We start from the raw sequence: 19,016 nt of genomic DNA on the forward strand, positions 1-19,016 counted from the left end.
CTAGAATAACTTTGGGAGTGGTAGGACACTGATAACATAAGTCTTCAATGAAGACTAATTAGCTTCATCCGCATTTGAAGACTTCCCACATGAATGTAACTGCTGCACTGTGAGCTCTGGTTCCTGTATTTAAACACTTCAATAGATTTTATTACTCATCTTCAGTTCTCAGGCACCCAGCAAATCAGACTGTTATTGTCAGAAGTTCTGACTACCACCCCGTAATGAATTAGGAATAAGGCTGGAAGAATGGCATGCCTTGAAGAAAATTCTGCATTTAGTAAGCTTCTTTCTCATTACATCTGTCATAAATCATGACATTGCTTCTAATTTCATAAGAATTATAGATAGGTTTTATATAAATTTTCCAAATAACCTTAATTTTAAATCTCTAGTTCATTTGGCAGCCTTATTCCCAGGAATCTTATGAATTTTTTCCCACACCTTCTGGTGTGTAAAGAATATCTATCTGATTAGTTCTGAATTTTCCTCATTGATAATTACAAGCCTTTATGAAACAAATAAAAGGCTGTGAAGTTCTTTTGCAGGCCATATTTTTCACTGCATTACAACTATTATTGACACTAATGTAGCACAGGAAAGAACAGAAGAGGTCACACAAAAAGAATAAAAACTCCTTCAGCCTTCTAAAAGAGAGACTGCTTGAAGGTATTACTAAATTATTTTTGTGATAAATTGCCTTTTTTTCTTGTGGCAGGTGTCATAATTAGAACTGCTTTTTAACCTTTGTGGTAACTACAGAGAAATAAAGAAATTCGTACTCGCTCTTGATCAGAATGAGGAACTAATAAAGCTTACTTATCCAATAAAATACCACATGACTAAAATGGTAAATAATAATAGTCACTTTTTTTTTTTACCATAAATCCTATCTGATGTTGCAAAGTGGATAAATTTCTTTTTATTTCTAGACAGCTTTCAGTTGACATCTACTTTTAGTATGATCACTTGTGAATATTACAGTCTTTTAGGATGAACAGCAGGATTCTGTGCAGTTCTATATATGTTTGTGTAATCTAAAAGCTTCAGATAATAGCCTAAATTTTCCATGAGCCTAAAAGAAGAGAAATTGTCCATAAAAAAATAATTCTCTGACCTAGTAAAATCCTCTTCCAATACTACACAGCAAGACATCCCACACATACCCCTTTGCCACAGACATTACCGTTGCAATGGCATTCCATTGCTAGCAGCAGCTCATACAAGCTGCCTTTGCCAAATTACCTGAAGTAATTTGTTTCTGTTAGCTGCTGTAAAGTACACCACTGCCTCAACATAAACTTTCTCCTTTTAGTTGAAATCTGGATTTCAAGACTGCTGTACAGCATGAGAGCAAATGCCAAATAATGGACAAACTATTGTACTTAGATTCTTCAACTACTGTGACTCAGAAATTAAAGGTCTGACTAAAAACTTCATAAAAATTGTATGACATCACTGCCTAGGAAGTCTTCATTTTTACCAAGGTTTTGTTAATCACATATTTTTTAACTTTTGCCCCAAGTAATTTAAAATTTTCAAGTACTTTGATTTAGAAATGTTCAGTAACATTAGTAACATTTTTTCTTCCATCTGATTTCAATAACAAGGAAAGGAAATTTAATATAAGAAAAAATACACACTTTGAAGCGAAAATAGTAACAGCATTCAGTGACTTTACTAATAACTGAGCTACTGTACTGTAGGCTTACTTATATATGGTGAATTTTTCCTGTCTAAAAATGTAAATTAAGCTTTTCTATCACTAACTGGACACAGCTAAATAGTTACTTATTATCTGAATAGCCTACAGATCACAAGCTTCTCCAGTAAATGTTTAGACATCTATTCTCTTTTCATATCTCCTATGGATATAATCTTAGTCATTCTAATACATCTGACTTCAAACTTTAAAAGTTAGACTAGAGAGTCAGACCTTGTATGTGCTTTATTGTTGTATTTGAATAGCCCCATTTCAGAAAAAAAAGAAATCAAATGCAAGCTCAAAGAGAACAGAAGGACCTACAATCACTTGGTATTAATGCATCATTTCCTCACTTGTGTGAAGTATTCTCATAGAAAGACAGTGAGCAAGAAACTCTTGGTACTAACTATATCTAATGTCTTCTTTTTCAAAAATCTGCATATGAATTTTCTTTACAAAGAGCTCAACCACAGCAAGCTGTACCACCCAGTGAATAGATGTCCATACAATCTGGCATATACAAAGCAGCAAAATGGTATCTAGCTGTTATCCTACATATGAAGAACAAACATCACTTTTCCAAAGGGTTAAACAAACAACCAGAACAGTGTAATATGTATTACATTTATAGACATGCCTCTGATTCTCTACTGCTCTTCAGTCACTCAGGTTTATATGGGATATGAGATTTGTTCCGTCTTTTTAAAGTAGAAGCATCAGGGATCTTGGAAGAGTGAAACATGCATAGTCAATAAGGATTAAATGCAGTGAAGCATTAAATTTTGCAAGCACGTTTGCATACCCTATGTTTATGTCTAGAAATTAATCAAATTATAATTTATATAATTGTGTTTATTTAAATTGGGAACCAAACCTAAAAAAGAATAATGGATTAAGTGCCTTTTTCTTAAATCAAGTTCAAATGCAAGCAAGAGGTATATATCATTTTTTTTACCCAGACTATGAGAATCCAGGAAAGATAAGAAATTAGAGGGTAAGTTTCAGCATTAGCCAAGATCAATGACTACAAGGTATTCTAAAATTTGAAATGAAACTATATTATATATCTAGCCATCAGGCCTGAGATTTTTCCAAGGAAGCTAATGAGACAAAGATATACATGTTTTTCATATTAACACAAGACGTGTTCTACAATCAGTGATGGTTTTAAAAATGGAGTCAGTCACTATAAATACAAATACATATGCCTTTTGGACTTTATCTATTAGCATAAACATAGCATAAACAATTAGCATAACTGTTATTAAGAGAGCTTGTAATGGAGCTACATGTGATTGTTATGGAATATCCTTAATGGCTGCACTACAACCCCCCTAAAATGAATATTACCTACATACCTAAAATCTTCATACCTACAGACTGGAACAATTGTAGGTGAACACCACACTAAAGCTGTGGTGGCATCAACTGGTTAAGCGGTGCCACAGCGAAGCATTTAACTTTAAGTTAAAAAAAAATAACATTGTTCCTCATCTGAAAGCAATTTAGTTCATCCCAGTGCTAACTGCTGAACTGATTATGCAGTCAGATATCCACCATCTAGTACCACTTGTGATCTAATGCAGACTGAACACAGTGACACAGTGTATTTTGCCTCAGTTTGTGCCTTAAATTACCCATCCATCAATATGGGTTTCGGGGTTTTACAGGATCAACTTTCATTTTGTTTTCCAGTTCTCTGCTTTATAATCACATTCTTCTGAGATAAGTTGTGACTGTCAAGGAATTACGTTCTTTCAATGTTTTCACTGACAGTCAGCAGCACTGCTGCTCTCATGAAGACCAGGAAAGCCCCTCACAAATTTTTCAAATATCATTCTCAGCCCTGACTTTCTATTTTTTCCTCTCCAAGAAGACACCAATCATAATGGAAGAGTTACAAAAAACTATAAAGTGGCCCATCTTGAATTGAGAGGGATAAAGGGGGTTCTGTTTTTATCTAAATAAATAAAGGGCCAAATCCTGAAACAGAAAATGCTATGTCCTGGAAACACTCCTCACACAACAGGAGACTTCCAAATAATAGGAGCAAAACACTAGCAGAAAAAGTCAAAGGATTCACTTAGAGATTAATATGTGTATAAATATTACCTGCACCAGTAGTAGATACGAGTTTGGGCTTGCTGCGTGCTCCATCACCTTTCGTTGTATAGGCTGTCACAGTGAAAGAGTATGTAGTTTCAGGCTGAAGCCCAGAAATTATCATTTCCTAAGATGAAACAGAACAAGAAAAATGAATTAAAACCAGATTATTTGCCAAGAGAGTATGGAATCCTTCAGAACCCCCCTTTATATTACACACAGCATGTATATATTTGAGCTACTGGCAGTGATAGCAAGCATTTGCTGTTCTGTGTGAAATACTTCATAATGCAAAACGTGTCACTCACTTAAGCAATGAAAGACAGCACACATCCAAATAGTATGCCTCAGGTAGTTTAAAGAAAAAGGCCAAAGGCTTAGTGGTGTGAACAGTGAATAAAGTCTTCTGAAATATCTTGCATAAGCAATACTACTGACGCTGTGAAATGCATGCATATGTAGACATGAGAAACTCAGTTTCACTTAGTCATTCACAGGATATCACTGATATAGTTCTAAAATGCCTAGTAAGAAAAGTGTTGCATTTCTATCCACACACTGTCAGTAATGATGGTTTAGCTGAACAAGGAAGCCTTATTATTTTCATTGCACCCTGTGTCACTGGTTGGACTATGCCTCTACATTTCTCAAAGGACTTCAGAAACAACTCCCTCTTCAGCTCTAAAGGAACTACCTAGAACAGCATTAAAAATCTGGTCAGAGGATACATCTGATGGCCCTCAAACAAACAACAGCAGCTACAATAGAAGTAGCTCTTCTGCTAGTACAAATGAACAGCAACAAGATCGAACTGCAAGTATCACAGCAAGGGGGGATCCTTTTCACATGTGTGCACACACGTACATATATGCACACAGAAGATGGTGAAGGGTGAACCAACAGGAATGCACTAAACTTATGTCATGCTATAAGGGCAATAAGAGGACTAAGTCTTGACATGCATTATACAAAAAAAATTTATATGCAAATATAAAGGGACAGTATTTGAAGACAGCTGACTGGCTTTAAGTTCCCAGATTCTAGCCTGTAAGCACTGGACTATTCCTTTGCACTTCCAGATGCCTGAATGAATTTACACTAAATTTCAATACTGCCAGAGAGATGGTGTATTTGCGCACCGAGAATAAATGGCAAATGTGCAATCACACACCCCTCAGATGCAATAGCTATGAAAAGTTAATATAAAAATTATGGGTTAGACTATTCCTAGTATATGAATTTCTCAAGACAGTGGGTATGAGCTTACTAAACATGTGATTGGAATTCAACATTTTATTTACAATCAGTTATTAGCAATATAGAATAAACAAGGTAATGATTAGAATGAATGGGCAAAGTAGCTCCAACAAAAAATTACTACCAAAAAATCCCCTCCTTAGACTCTATCTCAGAATTGAATTGACCCTTAAGACCAAAATCAGTAAGATGGACTTCACATCTTTCATAAGGAAATTGCACCTGATATTAACAGAATTAAACTAAAAGGCATAAAACCCCCCAAAACCACAAAACCAAAGCAGTGAGGAAGATATTAGCCTCACCTAAAACAATCAGTTCTTCATGGTGTAAGAGATATGACCGCATGTTTAAAAGTGTGACTTGGATACAGCAAGCCTTATTACTCAGGCATAAACAGTGCATGGCATGTGGCTTTTCTGATAGCACACATTTATTTTAACCAAAAGAAAGCACAACTGACTTCAAATTTCAGTTACACAAAAAACCTGTTAACCTTAAAATGAATACAGAAAAATACAAGGATTGGTATGCAACTCTGAACCACTTTTGTTTTATTTTTCTAACACCTTACAAACAAGAAATTGTGAGGCAAACTTAGTGACAGCCATCAAAAAGATGAAAACACAAACCAGTGCTGTACATTTCGGCATCATGCTAAACCTCAAAATAAGCAAGCAGCAGTAACCCTCTCTCCCTGGGAAAAGAAAAAAATTAACCAAAACAGTGTCATAAAAAAAAACCTTTGAAGTTAGGAGCATGCGTTTGTGCAATGACAAAAAAACCCAAACCAAAACCAAACACAAAAAAATACCCCCAAAAAAGCCCAAAAAATTAGAACGATGCTACAAGCAAACAAGCAATGAAAAGAAAATCCCAAACCAAACCCACAATGTTTTTCTGCCCAGTCAAAAACTACTTACATGTTCAGTAGTATCATCATATTCCCACTGATTTAGAGTAAAGTAAGTTGAAGGGAAAAACAAAAGAAATAAGGAGATTTGTAGCCTGGTTGAGATAAAGTTTTCTTCTTAATAGTAAAATAAGTATCAAAGATGCCTCAAAAAATTGTTTACAGTTTGAATTAATTGTGTAGAATTATGTGGAATTTGGTTAACGAAATCAGACTGGACATTTTTAGTTCTGTTTCTGCTTTCCCTAAATATCAGCTACTTCTCTTTCCTTGACAAATGAAAGAAGTAATGAATCCTCTTGTACCACATAGTATTATTTTATAACAGTTTGTATTAAAAGTTACCAAGGTAGAATTAAAGGTTACCTTGGATTAGTTAACCAAGTTACCAGGCTATATGCTTCAGTTTACTAAATTAATGCAACTCATTATTTAAATTACTAGTAGGATTTTTAAGTCCTGAAACCTAATCACACTGCTACTTTAACCTCAGGGTCTTCACGCCTGCACAAGCCCTGATGACATGCATCACAGAAGTATGACAGGCAGGAAGGAGTGTTAGGAAAAGAAGGTAGTTGACTATTCAGCATGGAACAGTGGCACACAGGCAGGTCAAAGCTAAACTTGACAAAAGAAGAAATACAACTTTTGCCTTTATAATATTTGGGCTCAAATATCTTACCTAGTCTCCAGTTACTAACTTGCTAGTGTTTAAAACTGTTTAAACTCAGAGAGGATGAAAGTAAAAATTTGTGCAAGGAGGGGGAGAACCAAAGCACACTAACACTAGAATGTCCTTTTCCATCGCCTCTCCCTTTTCCCTTTCCCTTCCCACTTCCTGAACCACTTTCATCTTTCTCTCCACTGAATTTAAGCTGCAAGAACATCGTGTTTTGCAAAATAATTAAATAAGTACTGGAAGGTAAAACTACAACAAAGATGTCCAGACACAGAGACAGTATTTTGAGAATAGGGTCATCAGTAAAATGCAGGTGTAGGAGATCTATTCTCAAAAAAAGTCTCTGCAGAACTGAAATTTAGAACTAAGACTGGGAGAAAAAAAAAAAAGTAAAACTCCCATATATTTACTCACATAAAATACTTAGGAAGCAGATTTAACTCTTTAATTTAGGTTGATAATTTCATTTCCAGTCAATCCAGTCATAAACCATGGGCTAGGAATGCGAGGTATGTACTTGATAACAGTTTCAATGTAGAATGACTCCTCCAGTACCAGAAGCTTTGGGAATCTTAAGTTTTACAGAACACTTGCATCACTTAGTAAAATCCTAGTTTGAGAAGCTTTTTAAACTTGATGTTTTCATCACCTCATAATCTCATAATCTCATAATTTCTAAAACACAGAAAATTTTGCAATATAAATAACCGCATGCCTATTTCAACTAAGCTCCTAATTTTATTACAGTTATGATATGAATAACAAAAAGTATAAATACCTCAGTGGTTTTATACAGTTGCATTAAGAAAATTCATTTCTTGTGAAATGTGTGGTGAGATGCATACAAACTAATCACAGAAACACTGTAATAATGGGCTAACACAGGCTTCTAATGATTTTAGGCTCTCTACTGAAACAGTGCAATAGCACATGGGGGGAACAGGCCGTGCACAATTTGCTACACTGAATGTGACCTGGGTCATACCACCCTGATGCTTTAAAACTTCAGAGAATAGGTATAGGGTGTCCATCAGTCTCTAGCTTTAGGGGGACCAGAAGAATGACACATCTTAGCATTTAGTTGTAGACCAATAGAGAAGAAGGTGTCTAGATTTGGCCCAAGAACCTTTAAATGTAAGTGTTCTAAAAAACGTTTTTAAAATAGAGACAAAAAATGTTAGCAGGTAGGCTGATAAACAGAAAGGAAAAAAACACACACAAACAACAAAAGGTAGTTCTGGATAGCTCTCTGGTACATTAAATGTCTTCACTGTGACCTAGAAAAGAACATAAAGGGCTCGAATTACCTGCGCATCAGCCAGCATGATGTCCTTCAGCATGGGTTGACCCTTTGGCTCTCCATTTTCCATCCTTACGTAGTGGACCTGGTATCCTCGGATCTGACCATGCTGCTTATTGGGCACAGGCGAGCGCCATGACACTTTAACAGCAGTAGAGTTGACAGCCTCTACCTCGACTTTGCGAGGAGGACCACTAGGAACTGGAACAACATCATTGGACAGAAGAGAATTACAGGCACCTCTCCCACCCATGGCTTTTTCTTTTTCTTAAAAAAGGGCAGACTCACTAAGTTTTCTTTGAAGAATACAAATTATTCCACAAATGAAACTGCTCAACCAATCTGCTCTACCTTTCAGTGAAAAGATCAAAAAACATGACTGATGCAAAAAATGGAAGAAAAAGGAGTATTAGAGAAATAGAAAAACATGTAAAAATGTACAAAAGCCAAGGAAGATGCTTTGAGATTCAAAGCATTATAGTACAAAGAGATATTTTAATCATTGAAATAATAATACTACAATAACAGCAACAAAACCACAAAAGATTTCAAAAAAAGTTTCTCTTGTTTTTGTTCGCCAAGTTCTATGTTTTGTTTTGTTTTGATTTTTTTTCCTCAGTAGTATAAAAAGGAGGTTGATAACAAGGCTGTCTTCTGTCACTTTCAAGAATGGAAGAAAAGAAAATGTGAGGAGCATCAGTTTTCCAGATCAAAAAACAAAACTAAAAAAAAAAAAAATCCAACAAAAAAAAAAAAGAAAAAGAAAAAAACAACCCCCCAAAAAGCAAATCAAAAAGCACAATATGGAAGAAGAAAGCAGCTAAAAAAAAACCAACAAAAAACCAAAAAAACAAAACCTGAAAAAAAGTTTATAGACATAAGTGTTTAAAAATAACAGTGATGGTAAAATCAAGGAAAAGGCAGAAAGTTTTTTTTCTGAGAATTATTTTCATGTTCAAGGAGGAGCAAGAAGGATATGTATGTGCAAAAAGGAGCAGCAAATTCATGTCACTCACAAAAACAGTGCTTTCTGATAAAAAAATACAAAAATATCAAATATAAAAATGGTGTAGAAAGGACAAGTCTTTGATTACAAAGCTCAAAGGGCGATAATATTTGATTATATTTGGTAAAAAGAGAGGAGCAGAAAAAAATTACTGTTTAGCCTACACAAAAGACAGCAGATCGACAGAGAGTCATAGAGGTGCAAACTGATGTAGTGGAGGCAACATACCATCTTCATCTGTCCGAATCAATACTGCTAAGCTCTCTGGGCCAGGTCCAACATCAGTGTGAGCAGTCACAGATATCCGGTATTCAGTCCATTTTTCCAGCTGTTCCAAAAGATATTGGGTACTGTCCGAGGAAATTCCCAAAATTTCATGGGGCTTGACATCTTCTCCATCAATCCCAATGTACTTGATGGAGTATTCAGTGATAATGCCGTTCTGCTTTTCCACCGGTGGAGGTTTCCAACTTACCAAAATGCTAGTGGAGCTGGGGCTTGTGCAACTAATGTCTTGAGGAGGAGCTGATGGCTCTAATTTCAGTAGTGGGTTAAAGGAGGATTTGAGTGGAAGGATAGGAGTGATTGAAAAAAATGAACAAAAGAAAAAAATAAAAATAAATAAAGGACACCCAAACGAAAATAATAAAGAAACAAAAGAAAAAGTAGAAACTTAAAAAAGCAAAACATCAGATAATCATATGCACCTTGGCTTATTAACATGAGGAAACTGAAAATGAAGAGACCAACTAAATGGTGAAAAAGGGTGTGGGGGAAATATATGAAAATGAAGCCTCAAAATAATATTACCTACCTGTAATTAAAATTCTTCTTGAAATAAACAAAAATGTAACACTTTTATGACTACTGATCTATCCTTATAATCATTGCAATTAGTGCAAGCTATAATATTTTAACTGACATGTGACACGTATTTACTTACAAATTTGGACATATCCCCTTCAAGTGGCTTTACTTTCCTTGAGAAAAAAAATCTCTTTTAACAGAATTCCCAAAAACTTGCAGTAATTGCTAGAAATTGCTCCACAGATTGTCATTTTTGCAGCCTTTCCACTCTCCTAAACAAATTATTTTTTTTTTTAAATAATAGAGTCTGCCTGACACAAGTCAACCATAAATTACATTTAAATAGAAAGCATTTAATGAAACATTTATTGCACCCAACATAATAGGAGCATGCAGTCCATAGAAGATGAAGAAAGTTTTAGTCAAAGATTTACCTACCAGGAAAAAGTGACAGGCTTGTTGATTCTGACTGTAACTTGTACTTACCCTAGATCAGCTGTCAGTTTTATTTTTTTAACTCCTCTTGGAGACACCTTTGCTAGCAAAGAGTTAATCCTACCGGTAATGTAAATTACTTCTACAGAAAAAAAAAATCTACCCCAAACAATGCATCAAGAAACCAGGTATAGCAGTATTCATTTTACAAAGAGAGTTTACAAGATCAGCACATCAGAATGGTGGGAGTTTCTGACTTTGTTTCATCTCTTGTCACCAGCACCAACCTTCCGGAGCAGAAGTGCTCACCTTTACTGCCTTTTTTTTGAAGCAATATGTTAGCATATTTACCATTTCCAAGCTCCAGGACAATTAAGCATGTATGTTTTTTCACTGCTTTCAGTGAGGCAAATCAAGTACTGAAAGTTAGATATGCATTTATGGGCTTCAATGCACTTGGACTTAGCAAAATCTATGCTCGCTAACAAATCATTCAAAGCACCAAAAAAAATGAGCCATAGCTCAAAGTCACTCGAAGAAGTAGCAGATGCAGATTCCTTTCCTATATCTGCCTTCTCTCTTATAAGGAAAACATAAATTTTATTGTGTTAGACCTTTATTTACCCCTGTCTCCCCCCTCCCTCCAATTTTCTTCCCCATTTTTTAAGGGAAAAAATAAACAAATGGATTTATATTTATATTAGGTACATGAAACAAAATTAAAACAACAGACAAGGCCTAGGATCTGCTGTGACCTCCTGCATTTACACATGTAGCTTTCAGTTCCCTACAGCTCTTTCCACAGGGATCAATGGCTTTTTACTCAGTATGGTACACTGCTCTTCTGAAGGGAAAGTATGAGGGAATGTACCAGTATTTCAACTATCTAGAGGAGGTGGATGGGGGAACAGATTTATCACATTTGGGATTGTTTTTATATACACTAATTCAGTAATCAAGTACTCAAAACATGCAAATCCCCTTCTACCATTATCTTGTGCAGGAAGTAAAATACTTGTAAAATGTCCCTTAAGGGTCTGACAAAAAAGAAATAAATCCCTGCAGCATCTTCCTCTGATACCAAGATGAAAGGCAATAGCATATTCTGGTGAATATTGCTAATAAACTCATAGAAGCTTATTAATTTTTAATTCATTATACTCTTAAAATGCAAATATATGGCACTTATGTAAGAAAGGATAATTTGAAGGCTACTTGTGTAACCAGTTTTATTAATGTATATACTTTTTTTTTAAATAAACTTTTTTGCAAACAAAAGGTTGTAATATTTTCAGCAAATAACTTGGGTCTGACCACTGAAATCAACTGGATCTCCCTACTATCTGAAGACAAAAGGCTGAGAAAAATATGTGTTCCTATATTCAAGAAAGGAAAACTGGCAATATCCTTATACATGGAACATGCAAGCCTTGCTCCTAGATGTTTACTTTTTATGCACAGTCTAAGCAATCTTTGCTCAATATAAGAGAATGAGCATTCTAAATAGTTGAAATGACTCCCAGAATAAATAAATACGTTTTTCTTAATCAAATTATTGATTCTGGATTATTAAAATGAAAAGGTGCCTTGCCACTATCTCTAAAACCAGCCTTGTTATATAGCTGTCTTTTATGCTTGTTCCAAATGCTTTACAAGTGCTTCAGAAACACATTTAGCTTTGGTTAAAGCGTGTAGCACTGTGTCTCCAGTCACACTAACTGCTATTAATAAATAACGCTACCAAGGAATGATTGTGTAATCACATCTGCCATGATTGCAAATTAAAAAGACTCATGCCAATTGAGAAATTGAATTTTCTGTTTTGAATAATATTACTTTAAAAACAGGCTGTTTAATTTAAAACAAATACAAATAGAATTGCACTAAGTTTTAAAATGACACATTATAACGCAAACTGCCAGAAAAGCATAATCTATCAGGTAAAAATAACACTTATGGACATCATTGCTAAATAACTGATTGTTTTAGTTAAGTCTTAATTTAAATATTTTAAGGTGTATATATAAATCTCGGACAAATTTTTACCTCTCATTTGCGGGCAAATGTGATGAGTTTCATGACACTGTTTCCACAAGCACCAGTGAGAAAACTACTTTTCTACTGGTGTAAAATGACTGAACACTGTAAAAAGACCAGATTAAGAAAATCTAACAAAATAGGGATTATTAGGTACTACAGAAGAGTTGTTAAGAAATTTTTGGTACAGTCTCAAATGTTCAACATGACCCACTCTACAGATTTTTGTACTTCAGGGAGATGCTGCAGAAACAACCTAGTATTACAGGAAATACACAGATGGGTGGAATTTTATGGGTGAAGAACTGTTATTAATGCGCACCTATTGCATGATACAACATCTTACCTTATTAGAACATAAAATAAAATATGATTATGACAGCATTATATTGCCTCCTTAGACACTGGTTTACAGAGGTCGTTTTTTGAAACTATGTAAAAGCCACTCATATTAAGTTGATCACAATACACCCCAAAAATATACATTTTAAGCATTCTTTTGCTCTATTAAGCAGCATGAATGCTGTATTTTGCCTTTATTGATGCCTCTCTGGACTAATGAGATTAATCTCTTCAAGAAATACAACACAAGAGAATAAAGTTTGCAAGGAAAGACACCTACTTGACTGCATGGTTCTTGCTGAGATTTCTGCTGTTGAAGCACCCAGGCCTTGAGGAGAACGTGCAGCTAGACGGAATAAGTACAGGCTGTTTGGTCTTAAACCTTGCAGACGATAAGATGTAGTAGGTTCGGTGGAAACCCGTTGCTAAAGGTAAGCATAAGAGGATGTCTTGATTAGTATTCAGAGAATCTGAATTCTATATGTTGCCTATACAGGAAATGCTTTCATACTCTGATAACCCCATTGAGGAAAACTTAAATTCAGGAAAATAAATCAGAACCAAACTAAACCAAACCAAAAATTAATACATTAATTTGACAAACACATAAAAGGAACAGTATTTTTTTAAGTCAACAGTTTAAAAGGTGGAACTCAGAGACAGAAACACCACTTAACTGAGGAACAAATAGCTGTGTACAAAGCATAAGAGGCTTTTCAGGCAATACCACATGAACAAAGCCTCTTTTACAACAGTGAACTACAACATTTTATAGTGTAAATAATCTTGAGTTTAACCATGTAGTTAGATTTTTTCTTCAAATCATTAAGAAGCAAAATTGGCCAAAGGGTAACTTATTAAGAAGAGGCCTGCATCCTATTTGGAGGTGAAGTATGGTTCTGGTCCCTTTCCACTAAATAAGCTTATGTATTCACAGCGTATGTGTGAAGCTGTCATAAATGTAAGCTCAGCTGAAGCATTAGCAATGAGCAGATGATGCAGAAGAAACCAGTAAGACTGACACTCCCCTGCTGCCTTCTGACACTCCTGGCTTCTTTATTTTGTCTGGGACACCTCGTAATATCACATTTTTCCTATCGGAAAATTACTCTGAAGTTTATAGTACAAACACAACAAAGGCCCTCAAACTGAAAATTATTTATGAAATAATGGTACAGAATAAGTCCATAGCAGGTTTTCATCTTTAGAAAAAACCCCATGTTTTATTCCCAATTATTATTGAAAGATTGAAAAGGCTTGATAATTCTCTTACATGATGGCATAGAGAAACAAAAATTACCTAAGGCTGAAAACAGACTGCAGCATCCAAGTACAAGTCAAAAAAAAGCTTAAAGGTCCATAACATGCCCCCAGACACTTTTGCTTCCAAGCCTGTGTAGAGGAACAGGCTTGGAGACATAATCAATGTCTGAAACTGAATGGAACTTCTGTGAAGGACTCATTGCTGTCTACAGCAAAATTCCACTGGCAGGTAACCATCAACAGCATTTTCAGCTGTTTACACACTTTCAATCTGTCCCTAGACTAACTCTTGGATTTAACAAAGTCTTAAGCATCAAGGCATTTATACTAAAGAAACTTACTAATACATGAAATTTAAACCATTGCAGCATTTCATGTCTGACTCACTAAAGATTATTTAAAAGATGTACAATTGCCACTTACCTCCTCCCCATGTTCCCCATCTTTGTAAACCAGTTCATAGCTGGAAATGGTATCAGAGCGTGGAGGTGTCCAGGAAAGCAATATGCTTGTTTCAGACTCAGGTTCTGCTTTGAAGTTCAGTGGTTGACCAGGCACTAAATAAAAAGTTGAGTAGTGTTGCCTGTTATTTATTTGGCTAGTTTAACACTTTCAAACCTTTTAAACTACTATCTGAATATTTCACACAATATTACTTTATTTAACTTACTAAACTTAAACAAATTGATTTACGGTACTATGACGTAAATTAATCTGAGCATAGAAAAAGAATACTGATACATTTAATTCATATGTTAAAAAATTATCAATGGTTTCAAATAAATGTTTCATAGTATAAGTAATGCACACAAAACTGAAAAGCAATTGAAGAGATGGTTGGTGATAAATACAAGTGATCTAATAACCTACATGTGAAAATGCAAATATATACATCTATATATTTGTATGTGTATGGGGAAAAGCTAGTAGAACATATGATTGGTTTGAAGAGTCTAGAATAAAGTGTTAAAACCACTACATTCATTTCCAAATATGAAAGTTACTTGCTCAGCTAATAAAAAAAAGACAGTAAACACATCCTGCTCTTTGAGTCACCTACATATTGAATGCTTGTGTAATCTGAAGAAGGTATAACCTACTGAAGAGATCTTCAGTTAAGTTCTCATTAGTGACATATTTCTACACTTTAAAGACTGGTACTTTTACCCATATAATGGAATTTCTAGTGACAACACACTCTAATTGCAAGAAGTAAAAATACAATTTTGATTGCACTAGACAAGAACGTTATCTGTTGTTGTATCTTGGGTAATGGTCACAGAAATTATCCAGACCAAATGTTACCTTCATTTACGTCTTCAAATCTAAAGCAAATAATAAGGCTGACTGGGAAAAGACAGTAAAATGTACCTCTACCATTGGATTGTATAAAATAGTTTAGGCACCCAAGTTCTAAAACATTACTTTCAGTTAATAGTGCTGTTGATAAGGCACAAAACAGTTTTCCACAGCATTTCTAGCTGTTTGAGAATAAAATCATAGAATCATAGAATCATTGGGTTGGAAGGGACCTCCAAGATCATCAAGTCCAACCCTTGATCCACTACCGCTGTGGTTGCAGCATGTTGTTTTTTAAGGGGAAAAAAGTACTCCTCAGCACACACTGAGAACCAAGTGTGACAAATAGAATGACGTCACATTTTTCAGGGGAGAACTATACTACAGCTTTACAAGTATGTATCTTTTGTACAGTGAAACACCTAAAAACTCCATGGAGCAAACAGTAAGCAAAACTGTATTTTAATTTTTATCTTCCCCAGACTTTTACAGAATATTACTCTGAGGATAACACTGCCCTTGTGTATGCTGCTACAGATTTGATATCTAACTTCAAACAGGCAGATAAACTTTCCACATGAGGTGCATATTCAAGCTCCTGTGTGGAGGTTGCAATTCCCCACCAGTCCTTTTTTTTTTCAATGAGTGAGAGTAATGAGACACCAACTCTTTTTACAGGAACAAAAAGGGATAAGACTAATTAGCTGTTTTTCTAAAAGATGCCTGGTCTAAAAGAGACCACTGCCTAAGTACTGCAAAGTGAAAAGGGGAAAAGATCACAAAACACAGGGAGCAATTACAACATATATCAACTAAGTATTTTTGACAGAAATACTTCTGATTTTGCAAGGAGAGGCTTAAGGGCTAGGGATGTCTTAGCTGGGAGAAGGGACGGTTTTGGGGGCACTCAACAGTACTCAGCACTGATGGAAGGGACGGAAGAAATGCAGCCAGGCTCTTCACAGGGTGTGGCAGGTAAAAAGCAGCAGCCCAAGCTGAAATATAAGAGGCTCAGGACAACACAGCAATAAAGCCAGGACCCAGGGAAGTTGACCATACCAGACTTGGCGGGCTTTACACTTCAAGTGGGTGAAGCCCTAAGAAAGTTAGTCTGACCCCACAGCTGAGTCTGCTCTGGGCAGCGGCTGTGGCTTGAGACCTCCCTAGATGATCATCCTGCCAGCCTGAACTGTTTTGTGATGTTATGATCTGTACTTAATGTATGGATATATGAATTGTAGAACACAGCCAGTAGCAATAGTAAATAATCAGTCAAGTGACTCATATGAAGGCTGGTACCATCTGTTATGATAAATATGGCAGCAGATGGAGAACTAAGGGTCTTTCCTGTCTCTGCATGTTTTAAGACCCTCATTCTCCAAGTATTCCTTTTATAAAAAAACCCCTTTGTGGTCTTAGGTCTGCAATTCTCAATAATTTTTTAAGACAAGTTGATGGCTAATTGGCTTTTCCAAATGCTGTTTGTCAAAATAATACCTTGCTGCAAAATCCAGTCTCCCCTCAGATTTTTTAACTGTAGTTTGGCAACTCTGATGCTGAAAACACTGACAGAAGAAAGAGGTGACAGAGAAATCTGCATTGATCCAGGCAGATAAGAGAAGAAGGAGAAGAAAGAAAACAAACCCAAAATAACAGCAACTTAACACTTTGTATTGCTAATAAACTCTTGTAGGGAACCCATTGCTTAAGACAAAGGAAAAGTACTAGTTAAGAAAGTGGAAGAATAACTTTTAAACTATTTAGGATTTACGCCCAGAACACACAACAGTTGTTCAAAAAAATCTTCAGTGGCACATAGGAGTTAAGCCAAGCTGGAGCTGACAGAAGCTACTGCTTTACTTCAGAAACAGAAAAAGACCTAGAGAAACAAAGTCCATTACTTTTTTCAAAACTTCATATAAAGTTCTACATTTTTGCTTGCCTAGTCCTCCATGTTTATTGCTGGATAACCAGAAAAAAACACAGACTGGTGGACATTTTCCTTGTGGTTCTGTGTTCACCCCTGATTAAAGTGCCAGAACAGAATCATAAAATGGGATCTCGAATCAGAAGGGCACTTTAGTTTCCTGCACAGCTCCTCAGCTGGCTGAGGTAACCAGAAAACCGTTCCAGGACTGTGCTGGGTTTGCAAGTAATGGTGGAAAAGAGTCTCCAGGCTGAAAAGGGACCTATGAAATTGCTAGGGTGAAATCCATACCTAGACAAAAACTCAATCAGTTCAATTAGAAACTAGCTTTGTAAAGGACAATAAATTGACCAAGAGAATTTACAATCAGTAGGAAACCTAAAAAGAGTTTATGCTTCTACTTTCTCTGAAAGAAGCATGAAACTCTACAGAGAAGCTCTTAGAACTGAGGTACATGAGGTTTCCCCCTTCATGTGTTAGTAACAAAAATTTTGAATTTCTGGTAAATAGTTAGCTAGCTACAACACAGAACAGTATCCGCTTGCTATGGACTCTCTTCCTCTGATTTTCTAATCTTCTTTTACTAGAAGAACTCCAGAAACATTAATTTTGTTTAAGCTAAGGTTTCATTTATGTGCCCTGCAAGTCAGATACTTAATCTTCTCATTACTGTCCTTTTTCATGTGTTCAAAACATTAGCCCTTTATAACTGTAATGATCCTTAGTCTCCAAATCATGGAGAATCCTTGGTTTAAAATTAATAGTATGTTTTACATTTTAAGTTTTTGTCTAAAGAAGCATATGCTTACAGCTGCACATTCATTTTGCTGAATATTTTTTCTCTCTCTTTCTCCAGTAACCCACTATCCAATAGACCTTATGCATCTCTCATTCTCCCCTCTTTCTACCAAAGCTCAGAACAAAGACAAGATTCTCTTAATTCCTTCAGTAGCTATCCTCTCTTTGCACAGTAAAAATGAAATAAAATGAAACAAAATGAAATGAAACAAAAGCAAAACCCAGACAGTTTAAAACTCTAAATTTTCCTGCTACACACAGGTTAAAATAAGTTGCTCAGAGTATATGTACTTCTGACCACTTTAAGCACAGAAAGCAAATATAGTAAGATACAGAAGAAGTATGTGCTGAGCCCCTAAACTGGACGCAGAACAACAGGCTTTTGTTTTCTAAAAAAGTAAAAACAGGGCAAGAAGTATCACACTAAAAGTTATATCAATATTTCTTTTGTCTAAAATTTGGTAAGTCAATTCACCTAAATAACAGTCCAGTCCTGACTCCATCTTCAAGAGAATAAAATCCTTTGGCCCAAAAGGCAAGAATAAGGACTTTCCTAGGTATAACTTTTGGAACTGATCCTGCCTTATTCAAAAGGCTCATCTCCACAGCTTTTTTCTGATTAAAGAATTTCTTAAAATGGTGTCTTTTTATCATAAAGAAAACAGTGCTGAAAACAACTGGTTAATTGTCCTATTGTGGGGCAATAGGATACAGCTTTGCCTTAAACTGATTAAGTAAAATACTGAAAATCAAAAGTGAACATGATTTTTTAAAAAATATTTTATTTCTGGTTGTCTGAAAAATGCTTCCTTCTCTTCCTCTCAAACTACATGCTCCAAGTCAATATTTTAATTAAAAACTTGCTTCACTATCAGCAGAGTTTTTGCTGACCTGCAAAGTAAGAAGCCACTCACAGGCATTTCAAAAGAAAACTCTGCTGTACTAGGAAAGCAAAAATTCCTCTGCACAGTCTTTTTAAGAACAAATTATTAATTTTCATAATTTCTCTCCAAAGATCAGAATACACTTAAGGGAGGAAAGCTTTGAACTATTTAACAGAGCCTGTAAGTCACAGATGTCAGTAAGATTTTGTTGTATATATGCTCTAATATCCCCAAAGTAAGTATAAGGGTTAAGCTATATAT

At 35.4% G+C, this 19,016-nt stretch overlaps 1 protein-coding gene across 36 annotated transcripts in view; it reads right to left on the bottom strand.

Moving 5' to 3' along the window:
- Positions 1-19,016, bottom strand: part of PTPRD (protein tyrosine phosphatase receptor type D) — a 1,159,674-nt gene that overhangs the window by 110,732 nt on the left and 1,029,926 nt on the right. For 18 of the 36 annotated variants that reach the window (XM_064641432.1, XM_064641441.1, XM_064641440.1 and 15 more), the window contains 6 exons: positions 14,271-14,404; positions 12,865-13,009; positions 9,192-9,497; positions 7,965-8,158; positions 5,989-6,015; positions 3,818-3,935 (listed from right to left, as the gene is read on the bottom strand). In XM_064641432.1, the coding sequence (XP_064497502.1) occupies positions 3,818-3,935; positions 5,989-6,015; positions 7,965-8,158; positions 9,192-9,497; positions 12,865-13,009; positions 14,271-14,404 (924 nt within the window). The remainder of the gene's footprint in view (positions 1-3,817; positions 3,936-5,988; positions 6,016-7,964; positions 8,159-9,191; positions 9,498-12,864; positions 13,010-14,270; positions 14,405-19,016) is intronic. The other 18 variants (XM_064641454.1, XM_064641453.1, XM_064641452.1 and 15 more) reach the window with 4 other exon arrangements.

Source organism: Pseudopipra pipra, chromosome Z (genome assembly GCF_036250125.1).
Source record: "Pseudopipra pipra isolate bDixPip1 chromosome Z, bDixPip1.hap1, whole genome shotgun sequence".
NCBI lineage: Eukaryota > Metazoa > Chordata > Aves > Passeriformes > Pipridae > Pseudopipra > Pseudopipra pipra.